This window comes from Phoxinus phoxinus (genome assembly GCF_949152265.1).
Source record: "Phoxinus phoxinus genome assembly, chromosome: 14".
Taxonomy (NCBI): domain Eukaryota; kingdom Metazoa; phylum Chordata; class Actinopteri; order Cypriniformes; family Leuciscidae; genus Phoxinus; species Phoxinus phoxinus.
Window position 1 is genome coordinate 24,672,492 of NC_136889.1, and position 20,777 is coordinate 24,693,268.

General features: G+C 39.6%; 1 protein-coding gene across 1 annotated transcript in view; it reads right to left on the minus strand.

The window, feature by feature from the left end:
- The window catches only part of prkceb (protein kinase C, epsilon b), a 104,271-nt gene that overhangs the window by 23,017 nt on the left and 60,477 nt on the right, over positions 1-20,777 (minus strand). The window contains exon 11 of the mRNA XM_079635718.1: positions 8,039-8,193. Within this exon, the coding sequence (XP_079491844.1) occupies positions 8,039-8,193 (155 nt within the window). The remainder of the gene's footprint in view (positions 1-8,038; positions 8,194-20,777) is intronic.

Sequence of the window (20,777 nt, forward strand, 5' to 3'; positions counted from 1 at the left end):
TGCACTAAATGAATGGTTGATGTCATGGTGTAATGAACAGAGACTGCTCTTTGTAAATAATTGGAATCTGTTTTGGGAGCGACCTAGGCTCTACCGTGCTGATGGCCTGCACCCCAGCAGAATCGGAGCGGCTGTTCTGTCGGACAACATCTCCAAGACGTTACACACCATATGACTAGTAAGTCAAAGTCCAAATCACATTCTTTGCTGTCCCAAATTAATTGATATAAGTACCAGTGTAGAACACTATATAGAAACTGTGTCTATTCCTCGTTTAGTGAGGCCAAACAATAAATCTACTGCAGGATCTAAGAAAAATCTAATTGTGATTAAACCAGAAAATCTCAATATTAGTGAACAAAAACAATTTCTAAAGCTAGGTCTTCTAAACATTAGATCGCTTACACCTAAGGCGGTTATTGTAAATGAAATGGTCACTGATAATAGCTTTGATGTACTCTGCCTTACTGAAACCTGGCTTAAACCAAATGATTATTTCGGTCTTAATGAGTCCACTCCACCAGGATACGGTTATAAGCATGAGCCCCGTCTGATTGGTCGTGGCGGCGGTGTTGCAACAATCTATAGAGATATTCTTAATGTTACTCAGAAAACAGGCCACAGGTTTAATTCGTTTGAAGTACTTGTTCTAAATGTTACGCTCTTACTAGATGTAAGAAAGAAATCCCTATTATCTCTAGCCTTGGCTACCGTATATAGACCGCCAGGGCCTTACGCTGATTTCCTAAAAGAGTTTGCAGATTTTCTCTCAGATCTATTGGTCAATGCCGATAAGGCAATAATTGTTGGAGATTTCAACATACACGTTGATAACACAAATGATGCGTTAGGAGCTGCGTTTACAGATTTATTAAACTCCTTTGAGGTCAAGCAAAACGTTAGTGGTCCCACTCATCGTCTTAATCATACTCTAGATTTAATTATATCATATGGAACCGATCCAACCGATATAGATATTATACCGCAAAGTGATGATGTCACTGATCATTACATGGTAACTTGCATACTACGTACGGCTGAAATGTGTCATGTTGCGCCACGTTATCGACCAGGCAGAACAATCCTTCCAACCACTATAGATAGATTCTTGAATAGCTTACCTGATCTATCTCCGCTCCTCAGTGAACCCAAACAAACAGAGGAACTAGAGGAAATGACTAGCAGTATGAGCACCATTTTCTCTAGTACATTAGAAACTGTTGCACCAATTAGATTAAAAAAGGTCAGAGAGAAAACTAAAGCACCATGGTACAACAGTGCTACGCATGTTATCAAGAGAGAAACTCGTAACTTAGAGCGCAAATGGAAACAAACTAATTTAGAGGTCTTTAGAATCGCGTGGAAAGACAGTATGTCACGTTATAAAAAGGCTCTAAAAGCAGCCAGGGCTGAGCATCTACGCAAACTAATAGAAAATAACCAAAACAATCCAAGGTTTTTATTTAACACTGTGGCTAGATTAACAAATAAACAGACATCACCTGAACAAAATATTCCGTAACATTTTAATAGTAATGATTTCATGAATTTCTTCACTGAGAAAATAGAAAGCATCAGAAACACAATTGTAAATGTACAATCTTTGAAAGCGTCTTATGATTCAGCCTCAATTATCGCCCCTCAAGAACAACTACAGCGCTTTACAACTATAGGACAGGAAGAGCTAAATAAACTTATCACTGCATCTAAACCAACAACATGTTTATTAGATCCAATACCCACTAAACTACTGAAAGAAGTGTTACCTGTAGTGGAAGAGCCTCTTCTCAATATTATTAACTCGTCTCTATCTTTAGGACATGTTCCAAAAACATTCAAGCTGGCAGTTATAAAACCTCTTATTAAGAAACCACAATTAGATCCAAATAACCTAGCAAATTACAGACCCATTTCAAATCTTCCATTTATCTCTAAAATACTAGAAAAAGTTGTGTCCGCTCAATTGTGCTCTTTCTTGCAAGAAAACGATATCTATGAAAAGTTTCAGTCAGGATTCAGGCCACATCATAGCACAGAAACTGCGCTGGTTAAAATTACAAATGATTTACTTTTAGCTTCTGACCAAGGCTGTATCTCAATACTAGTTTTACTCGATCTTAGTGCTGCGTTTGACACTATAGATCATAAAATACTCTTAGATCGACTTCAAAATTACACTGGTGTTCAGGGACAGGCATTAAGCTGGTTTAGATCGTACCTATCAGACCGTTACCATTTTGTCCATTTAAATGGGGAAAAATCAAAGATAACGTCAGTAAATTATGGAGTGCCGCAGGGATCTGTATTAGGCCCCCTGCTATTCTCAATTTATATGCTGCCACTTGGTAATATTATAAGAAAACATGGAATAAGTTTCCACTGTTATGCTGATGACACTCAATTATATATTTCATCTAGACCAGATGATAACACTAAATTATCTAAAATGACAGAGTGTGTTAAAGATATAAAATATTGGATGACGTGTAATTTTCTTCTATTAAATTCAGATAAAACGGAGGTATTACTGATTGGTCCAAAAAACTGCCCACAAAACCTCTTACAATACAACCTTAATCTAGAAGGATGTCCTGTTACTTTATCCTCTACAGTAAAAGACCTGGGTGTTATACTAGACCGCAACTTGTCTTTTGAAAATCATATTTCAAATGTCACAAGAACAGCCTTTTTCCACCTTAGAAACATTGCTAAGCTACGTAATATGCTATCAGTTTCTGATGCAGAAAAGTTAGTTCATGCATTCATGACCTCAAGACTAGATTACTGTAATGCTCTATTAGCTGGTTGTCCTGCATCCTCAGTAAACAAGCTACAGTTAGTCCAAAATGCAGCCGCTAGAGTTCTTACTAGGTCAAGAAAATATGATCATATAACACCAATTTTATCATCTCTACACTGGTTACCTATTAAGTTCCGTATCAATTACAAAGTATTGTTACTGACCTATAAAGCCCTAAATGGTTTAGCTCCTGTGTATTTAAGAGATCTTCTATCGCCATATATTCCATCGCGCTCTTTAAGATCGCTAAATTCGAGGCTTCTGGTCGTACCTAGGATATCTAAGTCCACTAAAGGAGGGAGGGCGTTTTCACATCTAGCTCCTAAACTCTGGAATTCCCTTCCTGATACTGTCCGAGGCTCAGACTCGCTCTCCCAGTTTAAAACTAGATTAAAGACGCATCTCTTTAGCCAAGCATTCACATGATGCATCTCATACCTTTTATACTACAGTTAAATCAGATCAAATGCATTCATATTAAGAACAGCAGCTACGCTAATTATTTCCCATCTGCCTTTTTTGTTGTTATCTCGGGACGCCTGTCCCGAGATAACTCAAATAGAGTTTGTCAGCTCCAGTTAGTATCCAGCCTCTCATGGAGACTTCAGATGCCCCAACGCCTGTGATGAGACGACTCGACGCCTATGAAGAGACGACCCAACGCCGGCGATATGTTATGCCCTAAATTTCATGATTAACTAACTGTATTTTTGTATGTATATTTTTTAAAAGCATTTTCTGTAAAGCTGCTTTGAAACAATGTGTATTGTGAAAAGCGCTATACAAATAAACTTGAATTGAATTGAATTGAATTGAATTGAAATGACAATGTTGCATGATTCTAAAACCGTATACATGACACCAATACAAAATAAAGCTTCACGTAAACAACATGCAAACTTATGATATTTTTTGGAGAGTATGACTAGAAAATGTAATGCAGATACATTTGTAATTTTACAGATTGAACTTGTCTTTTTCTAATCATACTGTCCAAAAACATCATAGGTTTGCATGTTGTTTACATCCATATTTAAATTGTACTGCTGGCATCATGCATACAATTTTACAGTGAAATGACAAATGAATCTGTTACTGCAACGATTACCAGCTGGAGTGCACTCGAGAGCCACCAGAGGGCGCTCCACAATAGACTGTTCACTTCCTCACAAACTACATTTCCCATACTCACTGCCCGGACTCATCAGCACTCATCTCATTCACCTGGAACTGAGTAAAACACCTGCAGCTCATCCACACTCACCCATATAAACCCCGTTCACTCTCAGTTCATTGCGAAGTATTGCATTGTATCTACATCTCGCCTACTTTTCGGATATGCCGGACTGTGTGCTCATAGATTTCTTTTGTGAGGGCATTAATCAGCCGCTCAGATCACGTTTAATCAGTGAGGGTCCCCGTGCATCTCTCAGTCAGTTTATGGACTATGCCTTGTTGACTGTTGGTTCAGCGTTCACCGTGGGGGTCGTGGAGGAAGGCACCATTACTTCCATGCCAATAATGGCAGCCGCACCAGAGTCCTGTCACGTCTCAGCAGATCTTCCAAAGCCCCGTCACGTCTCAGCAGATCTTCCAAAGCCCCGTCACGTCTCAGCAGATCGTCCAGAGCCCCGTCACGTCTCAGCAGATCGTCCAGAGCCCCGTCACGTCTCAGCAGATCGTCCAGAACCCCGTCACGTCTCAGCAGATCGTCCAGAACCCCGTCACATCTCAGCAGATCGTCCAGAGCCCCGTCAGGTCCCAGTTGATCGCCACGATTCAAGCCAAATCACAGTTAATCTTCACAAGTCAAGTCACGTCTCAACTGATCGTCACAAATCTCTTCATATCTCAGCGGATATTCCAGAATCTTGTCAAGTCACCGCTGACCAGCCAGCGCCTTCCTACATCCTATCTGCCATACTGAGAGATTCAAGGTCAGTACTTCGATTTCCCAATCTGGTTTCCAGTGTGAGGGATGGACCACTGGTGTCTGCGCGCGCAGCTGGTATCCCCAAATCTACTCACTTTAATCCTCCCGTTCCTGCACCAATTATCCTGTCAGAAGCACTTCGCATGATGGGGATCGCCTTATGTTGCGTTTGGGCTACGTACACCACCTCCGAACTACCCCAGGCGACGGCACCTGCTGCTGTTCCTCCAGAGGTGAGGGCACATGCTGCAGAACTTCACGAAGCGGCGGAGTTCGCTTCAGCTTCTTGTATGGTGGTAGTGCCCAGCAATGTCCTCTCAGCCTGTCATGTCACGGTCAAAGGAACCGTAAATGAGCACTGTACCTGTCCGGTTTATGAACTTTGCCTGATTCTTGATGCTACCACTGTAGAACCTCAAGAGGTGGCAGCGTCTGCTGCAAAACCTTCAGAGGTGTCAGTGATAGCAGTTTATGAATCCTCTTCTTGCCTAGTTGCCGAGCCTGAGGTTCACGTCACTTCTGCCGACCCAGAGACTGTTCACGTCACTTCTGCTGACCCAGAGACTGTTCACGTCACTTCTGCCGACCCAGAGACTGTTCACGTCACTTCTGCCGACCCAGAGACTGTTCACGTCACTTCTGCCGACCCAGAGACTGTTCACGTCACTTCTGCTGACCCAGAGACTGTTCACGTCACTTCTGCCGACCCAGAGACTGTTCACGTCACTTCTGCCGACCCAGAGACTGTTCACGTCACTTCTGCCGACCCAGAGACTGTTCACGTCACTTCTGCCGACCCAGAGACTGTTCACGTCACTTCTGCCGACACAGAGACTGTTCACGTCACTTCTGCCGACCCAGAGACTGTTCACGTCACTTCTGCCGACCCAGAGACTGTTCACGTCACTTCTGCCGACCCAGAGACTGTTCACGTCACTTCTGCCGACCCAGAGACTGTTCACGTCACTTCTGCCGACCCAGAGACTGTTCACGTCACTTCTGCCGACCCAGAGACTGTTCACGTCACTTCTGCCGACCCAGAGACTGTTCACGTCACTTCTGCCGACCCAGAGACTGTTCACGTCACTTCTGCCGACCCAGAGACTGTTCACGTCACTTCTGCCGACCCAGAGACTGTTCACGTCACTTCTGCCGATCCAGAGACTGTTCACGTCACTTCTGCCGATCCAGAGACTGAGCTTCACGTCACGTCAGCCGATCCAGAGACTGAGCTTCACGTCACGTCAGCCGATCCAGAGCTTCACGTCACGTCAGCCGAGCCAGAGCCAGAAGTTCACGTCACGTCTGCCCAGCCAGAGGCCGTTCAAGAGACTCGTCCCACCAAGACTGCCCTTACGCCTCTGTCTTCGGACAAGATGGCCGACTTCACGCCTGTGTCTTCGGACAAGATGGTCGACTCCACGCCTGTGTCTTCGGAAAAGATGGCCGACTCTACGCCTGTGTCTTCGGACAAGATGGTCAACTCCACGCCTGTGTCTTCGGACAAGATGGTCGACTCCACGCCTGTGTCTTCGGACAAGATGGCCGACTCCACGCCTGTGTCTTCGGACAAGATGGCAGACTCCACGCCGGTGTCTTCGGACAAGATGGCCACCGCATCCCCGGAGGCCGTTCCCGAGCCGGTGTCTGTTGCTGTTCCTGAGCCGGTGTCTGTTGCTGTTCCTGAGCCGGTGTCTGTGTCTGTTCCTGAGCCGGTGTCTGTTCCTGAGCCGGTGTCAGTTTTGGAGCGGTGGACAGTTTTGGAGCGTCTGGAAGCCGCTCTTTGGGGAGGGGCTATGTAACGATTACCAGCTGGAGTGCACTTGAGAGCCACCAGAGGGCGCTCCACAATAGACTGATCACTTCCTCACAAACTACATTTCCCATACTCACTGCCCGGACTCATCAGCACTCATCTCATTCACCTGGAACTGAGTACACAAACACCTGCAGCTCATCCACACTCACCCATATAAACCCCGTTCACTCTCAGTTCATTGTGAAGTATTGCATTGCCCCGGCTTTCATTCCAAGCGGTTATCTCTGTTTTTGCTGTTCTGTTCCTGACCTTGGACTGTTGATACCGACCTCGGATTGTTCTCCGCCTGCCCTGACCCGGATTGCCTATTGGACCTAGCCTTTTGCCGCCTGCCTCGACTTCTGCCTGTGACCCCGATCTGCCCTGTGTTCTCTCCGTTGTTCTGTCTGCTACTATTTGACCCTGCCTGTTGACCATTCCAATAAAAGCTGCAAATGGATCCCTCTGAGTTCGCTACTTCATTACAGTTACAGATTCATTTGTCATATGTTTTTACAGATTCAACTTGTCATTTTGTCCAAAAACCTCATAGGTTTGCATGTTGTTTGTATGCATATTTATTTTATACTGCTGTTGTTATGCATACGATTTTACAGTGAAATGACAAAAATAAATCTGTATTTCAGATTAATATGTCATTTTACAGATTCAACTTGTCATCTTCTTGTCATTCTGTCCAAAAACATCATAGATTTGCGTGTTGTTTACCTACAGCTCTATTTTGTACTGCTGGCATCATGCATACAATTTTACACTGATATTATATTATCTTAATTCTATGCATGAGGTCAACACTACAAAATAAAGCAGCACGTAAACAACATGCAAACTTATGATATTTCTTGACAGTAAAGATGGATTACACATTGAAAACAAGCCAGCGGTGGATAAAAAATTATCCCAAGAAAGGCCTGGCCTTCCAGCCCCAGAAGCACTGCCCGTTGTGTGTGGTTAATGACACACAATTGAGAGGGTAAACAAACTGTCTGGGAACGAATAAATCATTGCACATAGCTCATCAAAGTAAACAACCTGAGGTAAACAAAGCAGACAAGGGCTCCTGTCTCTAAGCAAAAGAGTTCCTAAAGATACAACGCACCATGCCAGAGCCAGTTCATGTGATGCAGTCTGCATTTGAGTCGCTTTCAGACCTAATCTGTGAAGGATTGCGTGACAGCCCTCTGAGAAAATAAATGATCTGGATTCCGGATTAAACTTGAGCAAACACTTGGAACGGATGGCTAATTTTCTGTCCAAAAATGATCAGGCTAAAATTTCACTGAATTTGGAATGTATCTTTTGTGTGTTACAATGGTATTTTGGCTTAGAGGTTTCAAGACATTCCATTCTTCTGGTTACTTAACAATGATGCTGTGTCTATCAGTGAGACAAACAGAAGAAGTTTGCTGTTCGGAACCAAACAATGGCTGAATGTGATTTGACCTTTGGCCCTTTACAGAGGTCAATTGCCATGCAATGCATTTACCTGTAAATGACCCCATTTTGGTGCAGGAACATGAGGGCTGAGGTCACCTCGGCAGCATAGAACCGGGAACGAGCTTCATCGAATTTGCGTGAACGCTGGATCTGGAACATCAGGTCCCCGCCATTCACATATTCCATGACAAAGAACAAACGGTCCTGAAGATAACAAAGAGAAGAAACAGGTTCATTACTTCATATCGCAATAACTTTTCTAAATGTTTCATTCAAACATTTTAGTTCCTTAATCCCAATAAAGATTCTTTTGAGGAAGTCTTCGTCTTAACCTCTTAATCTGCGCCACTATTTTTGAGAATCTGTTCCATGTTAACATGTTAACTTCTATTTTTGGTAAACACTGCTTTAGGTAATACATTTGATCAATTTTGAGATGGACGTGATAATGATAGACTGATACATTAGACTGATTCATATTCTTTCAAAACTCATAAATATGGAGATGGTCTTTTTGACTGAACTATTACAAAGAATCGTTTCATAGGAGTCAATTTTTCCATTCACACTTTAATACAGTGATCCGCTCACAACTCTCAAGATTCTTTAACAGAATCAAACACTGTAAAGAAAAAAAAATCCACCTAGCCTTACATAAAGGAATCAGACATAGGGGAATTCACATTCAAAAGAAGAAATTGTGAAGAAGAAAAACTGGGGTTAAAAGAAAAACATTACACAGAATAGAATATAAATGTTGGGAAGTTCACAGTCAGTGAGAGGAGACACATCCATCCGTTCTCAGAAAGCATGAACCCATCGCCCTGCTTGGCTGAATAGAATATAACTCATTATCTTCAGTGGGTCATGCACATCGTTTCAAAGAATCAAGATGTATATCAAACCCACACATACTGCGAGTCCAGCTATGTGACTCATGTCCTAGTCAGCAGACATACAGATTGGCTCATGAAATATGCTGAACTGTGAACAAACATACTCACAATCATCGTTAATTTGTCTATATGATGGAAATCATGGAGAAGAACAGGTTAACCACCGAATTTGGATCTTTCTCCAAAAAAGTTGCTAACAATGGAAAATGATACTTGATTTTTTTTTACATTTATTCATTTAGCAGACGCTTTTATCCAAAGCGACTTACAAATGTGAACAATAGAAACAGTCAAACTAACAGTAGGACAACAATATGTAAGTGCTATGACCTTTCTCAGTTCAATCTAACGCAGTACATATATATATATATATATATATATATATATATATATATATATATATATATATTTGTGCTGCCGAAAAAGATGCGTCTTTAGCCGTTTCTTGAAAATGGCTACGGACTTTTAAAGAGTTCATATTGTCTTTTTTATTACATTTTGGGCATATTTTCTATGTTGCAGGTTTTTTTTTTTTTTTACATAGACTTGGGGTGAAAAAGGCCTGAAGTGTATCTTTGGGGTCTGGGAAATATTTCCTTTTATATTCATGACCTATGACCTATAAATTCTATGACCTATAAATAATACCCGTGTCTTGTCTCCAAATTTGGACAATAATGAAGTGTGGGTGATATTTTAAGACATTAAAAGCCTCATCCAACTGGTTTACTTTGGTGATATGAATGATATGCTGATTTTTTTAGAATTTAATTCATGATTGCATTGTAATCTTGCGTAATTGTGGGCCAGTCTGCCCTGCCTGTCCCTTTGCTATGAAAGCGAATTTAAACAGGATGCTGAAATAGTTTGTTTAAAATGTGCCCAAAGTTACAGCAAAGGCCCACCCAATCAAATGCCAATAAACATTTCCTGCCTCTAATTAGAAATGTACAGATACTGGCGTCTTGCGCCGTGCAAGAGAAAAGGCCTGATCGACAGATAACCACCAAGACCCAACAAGCCGGTCTAACAGAGTGAATCAGCCAGGCTTCATCTGCACTACAAATGATCGAGTGTTAAAGTACACCTTACATAACACAAACAAGACACGCTTTAACCTTAACGAAACATGAAAAGTGTATCACCTATAAAAACTGAGTGTGAGCTTTCTTCTGTTAGCTGGTGTTTGCTGAAGTTGTGCCCCACTTTTCTTCATGGTAATCGTCGTTCCCCACAGTGAGATTACCACACTCTGTACTAGCTCAACAAATGACCAGCTTTGTGAAGCTGATAGGAACAGGATATGATTATAATTTCAGTACAGAGTGTATTGTGTGTGTGGTCCTGGACATTAATCAAGAATGTTTATCTTTAAGTCCAAAGCTAATATAACGGACTCTGTGTTTCGTGTCCAGAAGTCTGAGACCACTAATAAAATCGGGTAACACTTTATTTTGATGGTCCCTTTTGAAAATTGTGTTGACTATAAGTAACTTTGCTATTATATGTCAACTAACTGTCATTAGAGTATGATAGACGGCCTGCTTAATATCTGCTAACTCTTTATTGTGATGGTCCCCCAACAGACATTCTACTGACTATATGTAACTTTGCAACTACATGTCAACTTAGTCTAACCCTAACCCTACCAGTCTACTAATACTCTACTAATACTCTAATGAGAGTTGGTTGACATGTAGGTTCAACTTATAGGGTTTACTTATAGTCAACAGAATGTGTTAAAGGGACCATCAAAATAAAGTGAAACCTAAAATCGTTCTTATTTTGATTGCTTTAATTTGATGTGTTTGACTTGAAGTGGCAGACCGATTGGTGTATGCATCAAAGTAGCGCGAGAGCGTTTAGAGAGCAGTCGGCTCTGTATGCTTTCGAATCGCTCTTGCGGTACTTTGATGAAATACACTGATCGGTGCATCGCAGCTTCAAGTTGAACACACCTAACATTTTTCAGCTGATCAATGTGAGTGAAAAAATTTTATTTTAAAAATTTACATCAGCGCCAAATTGTCTACAAAGAGTTCATATCAATTAAAAAACATTTTTTTAAATGATTTGTTTAAATTATTGTTTTGTTTGAATGTAACAAAATGCTAAATCCAAACAATTATTTAATTCATTCACTACACACAGGGCCTAAAATTAATACCCGGCAAGAGCCAAAAGCGAGTAAAGATGATGGGCGTTGGCGAGTAAATGAAACTGGCAGTTGGCCGGTTAGAACATTCTAACATTCTAACAATGCAACGTTGTGAGAACATGAACGTAAACAAATGTGAACAATGCTTGGGACAGTTGTCAGGCCAGAGCTGCATCGTCACGAAAGCTCAAGCCTTGCCAATTTAAATATTCAAGCGCAAGAAGTCGCAAAAGGGGACTTTCGTCACTCGCACACTGTATGGGAAGTTGTGTGTGCACTGTGCACATATCTGAAGCACGTGCACAGAAAGCAGTGTCTCACACAGCATGCAAATACTGAATTGAGCTGTCTGTCACAACTTTTTGCACGTGATTGTACAAATTCACAAACAATTTTTTACAAAAATGTCGTCTGGGTGAGTATCCTAGCAAACATGTCTCTACCTGGAAACTAGTGTTACCTTTAATGTTTTACATTTATATTAGTTAGGCTATAGTAGTTTTAGGATCAGAATTGATAGGAATAAAACCGCCACTGAAAGTGACAAAAATGTCCAAGAGAAATAGAAAAAAAACCCCATTAGGATATCCATTTTATCTGTTTATTTGATCAAAAATACAATAAAAACAGTGATATTGTGGAATAAAAATAATTATTAAAATAAAATACAAATTTACAATTTAAAATAATTAATTAAAATATTTTCTTCAGTATCACATGATCATTTAAAAATCATTCTACGGTAATATGCCGATTTGGTGCTCACGGAAACATTTCTTAATATTATCAATGTTTAAAACAGTAATATGCCTATTTTTGTGGAAACAGTGATACTTTTTTCAGGATTCTTTGAGGAATAAAAAGTGCAAAAAGAAAACAATTTATAATTTACAATTGTTATATAAATGCCGTACTGTCACTTTTGTTCAATTTAATGCATCTTTACTGAATAGAAGTGTTCATTTCAGTCAGGAAAATGACTGATACCAAACTTTTAAACTGTGTTTACTCTGTAAATTTAGTCTCAAATGTGAAAGCTGTTGAATGTGTAGGTAATATTATTATTTTTTTCTTTTTAGATTGTTTACATGCATAAACAGATATATTACATGCTAAAGAAAAGGTCAAATAAAAAATATAAATATAAATAAATATAGCTGCAAGCAGCGATTACGGGCCCAAGCCGGTGGCACCGCCACCCTGGTGCCTTTAGTTACACTAAAGGCACCGGGCTGGCGCTGCCACCGGCTTGGGCCCTCCATCGCTGCTTGCAGCTATATTTATTTATATTTATATATATATATATATATATATATATATATATATATAAAAAGCCGCCACCCCGTTGCCTTTCGGGTTCCTGTGCACGACGGGCAATAACGTAACCCCGCTTTGACTGTCGAGAAGAAGTCTGCTTTAGAGCTTGCATCAGTGTGAGTCTTTCTGCTCCCCTCCAAACACACACAGAAAAGGGGGGGGGGGCTGTCTGTGTGTGTGCCCTCCCTCCCTCCCTCCCCCCACACACACGCACACACACACACACACACACACACACACACACACAGAGAATGGCAGGGGGAACTCTGTCAGAGAGAGACAAAACCACATTCAAACCAAAATATCTGACTTCCTGTTGGTCGGAGCTTATGACTGTAAATGAGAAAGTTGTCCGGATCGATAAGCACAATATACAGACCGAGTTTTGTGACTGTAGGTAAAAATAACCCACCCACTTTAGTCAAAAGTATCTTGAAAGTAACACACTTCCTGCTGCCAGTTGGTGGCGCTATAACTTTGACTCACAATAGTCACATCCATGTGATCGCCCTCTTACAACAAACACACTGCTGAAGTTTCATCAAGATCAATAAATGTATGAAGACGTTATAACACATTGTGTTTTTCTTTTCTCGCCATAACTTCGTTTCCTCGCCACAGCCAAACCATTCGAGATATCAAAAATCCGTCCGCAATTTAGCGTCCTCAATGTCTTGACTTCATGCTGACCGAGTTTGGTGGCGATAGGATAATTTTTCTTGGAGGAGTATATCAAATTCCAGGGGCATGCATTTTCATACAGCCCATGATAGCCGACTTCCTGTTGGACTGGCGTAAAACTTAGAGCACGAAAGTTGTTCGGCCCGATTAAATCTATATGTGTACCGAGTTTCATATTATTACATGCAAACGTGTTTGATATATGGACCAAGTTTTTCGGACCACGTTCAAGGGGGCGCTGTTGAGCTCCCCTGCCACGCCCGGGTACCAGCTTCAGCCCAGCCCTGATGGTCGCAGGTTCTGACCTGTGTGCAAAGTTTCAAGAGTTTTCGAGCACGTTAAGGGCCCCAAAAGTTCCCGAGAAGTCCCACACAGCAGAGAAAGGGTTAAAATAAAGCCCCCCTCCTCTCTCACACACACAGACACTGAGAGAGACTGGCAAAATTCCCATCAAATCACATTCAAACCAAAATATCTGACTTCCTGTTGGTCGGAGCTAATGACTGTAAATTAGAAAGTTGTCCGGCTCGGGGAGATAAATATAAATACCGATTTTTGTTACTGTAGGTAAAACTAATACCCCATTTTTGACTAAAGGTGGCGCTACTGAGCCCCTTACCACGCCCGTTTCTGAAACTTCACACATGCCTAGTACCTAATAAATCTGATATGCATGTTGAGTTTCATGCAATTTGAAGCATGTTAAGAGCCTCAAATGCACCCAAAAAGAATATAAAAGTTTAAAGCGTTGCCATGGCAACAGTATTTAAGATATCAATAATTCTTTCACAGGTCTACATCTGCCGTGTGTTTACATTATACACATAAAGTTTGAAGCAAATCGGGTAAAAATAAGAGGGTGAATTCAAAGCATTTTGAAAGTGACACACTTCCTGCTGCCAGTTGGTGGCGCTATAACTTTGACTCACAATAGTCACATCCATGCGATCGGCCTCTTACAACGAACACACTGCTTCATCAAGTTTCATCAAGATCAATTAATGTATGAGGATGTTATAACACACTTCCTGTTTCCAATATTCGCCATAAATTCGTTTCCTCGCCACGGCCAAACCGTTCGAGATATCAAAAATCCCCTCGCAATTTATCATCCTCCATGTCTTGACTTCATGCACACCGAGTTTCGTGGTGATTGGTTGAATCGTCTAGGAGGAGTATTTTAAATTCCATTGCATGTGTTTTTTAAACTACGGCAAATAGCCGACTTCCTGTTGGGCTGGGGTAAAAAGTCAGAGCACGAAGGATATATGAACCGATGAGATCTATAAGTGTACCGAGTTTCATATTATTACACGCAAGCGTGTTTGATTTATGGACCAAGTTTTCGGACCGCGTTCCAGGGGGTGTATGCATCAAAGGCCCCCAAAAGTGCCCAAAAGGTAGTAATATAATAATAATGAAGAATAATCCGAAGGAAAACAATAGGGCCTTCGCCTTTTCAAGGCTTGGGCCCTAATAAAAAAATGTATTCAATAGAAGTATTTATATTCCAAATAAAAATGGAACCCCGTATCAACACCTGAAAATCAACTACAGGGGGAAATATTGGCCTTCAGATTGGATCAATATCTCCATCATTCACAGCTGGCAATATTTATGAGTCTCAATAAATATTGCAGCGATTGCCAGAAATATAACACACACATTTGGCATTATACTGTACAACACACTCAGTGATCTCGTGTGAAGTAGTAAATTACCAGTGACTCTTAACACACTCCTCTGGCCAAGAAGCTGTCGCTCTTCACTTGATGATGCTTGTCATTACAGTGTGAATTTCTCTCCCAGAACAACACACATATAAGCCTCTTAACACAGCACATATGCAGAAACCCTGTCGCTCTGTCCATCATAATGTTCTTAAATGGCCCGTTCGGATGCTTTTTCAGGTTCGAGCATGCCACTATGTTTCCGATAAAACACTGTGTTTGAGAACACATTTTTGTGAGGAATGTTTCTACAGAGAAAAGTTTATTCAGCTCAGTGTAGCAGAGCGCTGAAAAAACACAGACGCTGGGTAAACAGGGCTTAGCGTGTAAGTCAATGCTATACAGGTTTTCTGGTTTCCTTACATGGATGCAACCTGACACTACACAAATATGACAACAACGGGATATTTATACTCTTAGTCTGCAGTAAATGTTGCTAAACATGAGCAAGGCATGTTTTTTATGTTTTTTTTATAAGAACAAACTAAAGAATTCACTGAAACTTCAGCCATCCATCTTCCAACTGTCTGGAGACATTACACAATGCAAATAATGAATATGTAAGTAGTTGCACGTAGACATTACAAACTTTAATCCACAGTATAGGAGGTAAAATGCTCCCTGTTCTTGACATACAGGCTCGGGGAAATGTCTTTTTCCTGTTATGGTGCCCTGCTTTGTTTCGGACAGGATCAATGTTCCTCCACTGGCTGTTGGACTTAGCAAAAAAAAAAACTATTATATAAGTACAGTATTTATTGAATATATAAGTATTTATTGAATTGTATATTGAATATTTAATTGAAAAAAGTATCACAAATAATTGATGTACAATATTTTTTTGGGGGGTGGGTGTTATTCTGCCATCTTTGTCTGCCATTAATTATTCAATTATTCGAATAGTTGATTTAGTATTTTACATTAATGATACTTGTTGCGATATATTTCCTGTATTCTCTTGAGTATTCTCATTATTGAGTAATACTCAACTGCAACTTGCAATGTAAACAATTTGCCGTCAGATACAATCACATTCACTGCAAACTACCTCTCTTCTTTCTTCAGTCTGTAAAGCCCCTAATGACAAGTAACAAAGATGGATCTCAATCCACATGATATAAGTCATCTTGTAGGAATTCAGTTAAATAAATAAAATAAAAATCTTAGTTTTTTTGCTTGTGAGAACAAGCTGCATTAGCACACCAAATTCGATTCGCCAGGAATAAATTCCTCCTTCTATGAGACAGAAAAAGAGATAAAATGTCCAAAATCCATATATCACTCATGAGTATTTTTGTTAAGGGTTGCAGAAAAGCAAACATGCTGGATTCGATCCGTTAACATAGTTAACTTCTCACTTTTAAATCATGAATTAAGGACTTTTAAATGAAAACATGCGTTGATATGTGCGGACTGTGTGTGTTCTGTCTTCTTCAGTTGAAGGAGAGACATGTACGGCTGCCTACACAGACGTCACAAAGTGAGCAGCCGCAATCTGACTGCGATTAATGGAGCGACTGCAGAACATAAATGTGAGGGAGCCAGGCCAAGACATCTGGGAGCGCTCCAACCTGCTGTCCAACAGCCGAGATGAGCCAAAGAGAGCAAGACATTTCATTCCACGACCTTGGTTAAGAACTTTAGTGGGGGAGTATGAACTGACCAAATTGGAAGTGATCATAAAAAAAAACTTTGAGAACATCCTCCAAAAACAAAGAATTGATTTATAAACAATAATATAACTCCTCGCTCACTGCCTGAAGTGGTTCAGCTCTATAAGTTTCCATATGCGCTTTAGCTGGTTGTATAATGTTATTTACATTGCTTAGCTGTAATTACGGGGGTAAGAGCTGTACTGTGATCCTGAGGCTGATTGCGGTCTGAAAATCATGATAAAACTCAGGTTCATTAGAGTGCACATTTTAGGAACAACATTTCTGCTCATGTCATGCCTTCACTTTACAAATAAGGCATTCCTCTGGAATATTAATATTAACCTTTATACATTCGGCTGCCAATTTTATCCCCCAAAAAGAGGCTTGCATTCATGATATGCATTTTTAGTATGTCTGTTCTCTGGGAATTAAAGCCATGACCTTTGGTGTTGAGAACCTTTAATGTTTCAGAAACATTCATACTACATAATGTGTTTTGAACGGGGAAAGCCACATACTTATATAAACTAAAAAAAATAAAAAATAAGTATAAGTAGTCTAGACTTCATAGTTGGAACAGTAATGTTGGTAGTTTTAGCATCTCTTGAACACTTAAAATGTAGCTTTATTCGTTATTGTAAATACCTTTCTTACTAGCTTTAATTGAGTTATTTAATTTGATTGAATTTCAATTTGTGTCCTTTTATCTCTTTAGAACTTATTTGAATCTACTACTACAGGAAACATTTATTTATTTAATTTGTTCATTTATTCTTTTCTTATTTTTATATTATTTTAAGTTGACTCCATATAAAACTTTTAAAATCCATTTTCCAATTCATTTATAAATGCATGCAATCTAATGAGCTCATATTAATTGATTCTATTTCCAATAAATGCCGTTCATTTGAACCATCTATTCATCAAAGAATCCAGTTTTTTTTTATCAGTTTCCACAAAAAATAACTATTGCTAACATTGATAATAAGGGAATGTTTCTTGAGCATCAAATCAGCATATTAAAATAATTTCTGAAAGATCACGTGACACTGAAGATGCTGAAAATTCAGCTTTGCCATCACATAAGAAAAAATATAAAACTGTATTTTTATTTAAATTGTAATAATATTCCATAATATTACTGTTTTCATTGTATCTTTGATCAAATAAATGCAGCATTGAGGGACATAAGAGACGTCTTTCAAAAAAGTATTTTAAAAAATCTTACCCAGCCTAAACGTTTGAACGGTAGTGTATAATGCCAATGTAAATCACTGTGAATTAAATATGCTATAGAAATAATCTTGCCTTGCCTTACTAGCTCCATTTTATTGCAGTCTCTTTCTTTGTTCAATATAAATATCAAACAATTATATTGTGCATTGGAAGTGATGGGTATTCTATGAAGAAAGTCTATCAGAGGGTTACATAAGTGGAGATTAACGCAGGACTTCGGCTCTACTGGTGCTGAGGAGCAAAGCAAGCTCGGGCAAAGGCGTCCTCAGCAGTGCCTGATGGCAAATTAGGCATTGAGGGAACACGAAATGGAGCGAGAAACTGAACATGTCAACAAGAGGTCAGCCTGCCATGCTACGTGTGAGGCAACAAAGAGCTGATGAGAGAAAACAAGGGAAAAAAGAAAGAAAAAAAAGAAGGGAACACACACCTGCATTCAGTTTAAGATCTGATTAAATGCAAAATGCTGGAGAACACAAGTGTGTAATCTTTGTCCAAAAAGACATCTGTGGATCTTTACTAAATCTGCAATCATTAGGCCTATAAATGTAAACTTCTGACCAAAAATTTTCTTCATATTTTTTTTTAACATAGATGTCAGATGCATTAGTCATTATATGTAGCAAAAAAGTGTAACAGAATATTGGTCAATGAGCGTGTGTGTGTGTGTGTGTGTGTGTGTGTGTGTGTGTGTGTGTGTGTGAGAGGGAGGGAGTGAGGGAGTGTTGAAAAGAAAACAAACAGCATATGGAATACACATCAGGTCTGATAAGCATCAGAAGCACATTATGTAAGGCTTATGGCAATCACCTTCTTCTGGTACAAAATAAACACAAGAACAAATCCCTCCAAAACAAACTTCTGTTCAAAATATTACAAATACATCTGCCAATAATTACATTTTCTAAGCATGGGTTAAACACTACATTTCCTGTATGGTTCGCACCAAAAACGCACTTTGTTTATTATTATTATTATTAACGCATGTTTTTATTATTATTATTCATGATATATTTGACTGAGACTTCATTTTGCTAAATCATTTTGCAAACTGTTTTCTATTTGAACATATTGTGAAATGTAATTTATTCCTGTGATAGCAAAGCTGAATTTTCAGCATCATTTCTCCAGTCTTCAGTGTCACATGAGAAAAATCATTCTAATGATTTGGTGCTCAAGAAACATTTCTTATAAATGTTGAAAACGGTTGTACTGCTTAATGTTTTTGTGATCATTTATTGCAGGATACTTTGATGAATAGAAATTTCAAAAGAACAGCATTTTTTTGAAAAAGAAAACTTTTGTCACATTATGGGCCCTATTTTAACGATCTGAAACGCATGTATCAAACGCGAAACGCAAGTAACTTTGTGGGCGGATATCGGACTCTTGCGCCCGACGCAAATCTAAAATGGGTTGGTCTGAAGTAGCTTCATTATTCATAGGTGTGGTTTGGGCGTAACGTGTAATAAACCAATCAGAGTGTCCTCTCACATTCCCTTTAAGAGCAGGCGCGCTTGCGGATTGCTATTATAACGGCAGAATTGTTTTCTCAAACTGCAAAATAGCCCCTGGGAACGTTTGCGCCGGAACACAATCCTCTTTTCACTGAACCGCCTATGATACATGCGTCGGCATACAAAGTCATTTGCGCTGGGTGCAAGATAGGGCTCTTAGTCTTTACTGTAACTTTTGGTCAATTCAATGCTACCTTGCTGAAGAAAAGCATTCATTTCCTCAGTAAACAATCTTACTGACCCCAAACATTTGAATGAAAGAACATGTATACCGGTCTGCGTATGACATCAAAGTACCACGAGCACGATTAGAGAGCTGACTGTCAGCGTTGCTTGCAGCCGAGATGAAACAGGATCTAAGTGCAGCAGTCTTTATTTAGAAATCAACTCAAATCTTCACAAAACAGAATCTCAGGAACAAGATCAGGGACAGAACAACCAACTTAACAGGTAACAGGAGAGGACAGAGGCGAACTGAACTAATTAACAAAGAAACTCAGACATGAAAAAAAAACAGATACAAAATAAACTCTAAAGATGAACCACAAGATTTCTGTTCTCCATTGACAGCTACACAACTACCATTTAGACGTTTCAAAAAGTTCATAAAGAGATCGTAAAAGTAATCTATTTGATTTGAGGGCTCTGATCCAAATTTTCTTGAAGAGACTTTATCGCTTTATAAGATAAAACAGATTTAATTTAAACATTGATCAGCGAAAATAAACAGAAGCTCAACCGAACCTTCTTGACGGGTGAGAACAAACCTCATTGGTTCTAGCAGAAGCTCAAACGTCCTGCGAAACAAGAATTAACCTCATTGGTTCTTGCTGAAGCTCAAACATGGTGCGTAACACACAAGAATTAACCTCATTGGTTCTTGCTGAAGCTCAAACATGGTGCGTAACACACAAGAATAAACATCATTGGTTCTTGCTGAAGCTCAAACGTGGTGCGTAACACACAAGAATTAACCTCATTGGTTCTTGCACATCAAGCGAACATGCTTGAGCTTCCGTTTACCACAACATATGTGTGAGTTGATAAATGTGTACAGTATACGTGAATAAAAGCCTAAATTCAATCTGTTCATCATATAAAGCAATTGAGTTTCTTCAGAAAATTTGGACTAAACCATTCAATTCAAATGGATTAATTTCACGATCTCTTTATGAACTTTTTGAAGCGTCAAAGTGGTAGTTGCGTGGCTGTCTTTCGAGGGACAGAAAGCTCACAGATTTCATCAAAAAGACATTCATTTGTATTCCGAAGATGAACGAAAGTCTTACGGGTTTGTAATTAATGACAGAATTTTCATTTTAGGGTGAACTATCGCTTTAATAAATATTTTGTTCATTGGAAATCATCATTAGCGATTAACTATTGAAAACGCTGTTTTATGCTGCCAGGCCAGTATAGTTGGCGATGTCACTTTGTAAAGAAAAACTACGGGCCTATAGACTGAACACATAATACGCATGCACAAGACGTCATCGTTTTCACATATTCGCGTTTTTGTAGTTTACACAGAGACGTAACGGTAACGTTCTCAAAAACGTGCACGTTGAAACCCATTTTCAAAAGTTTGCTTTCTCAGG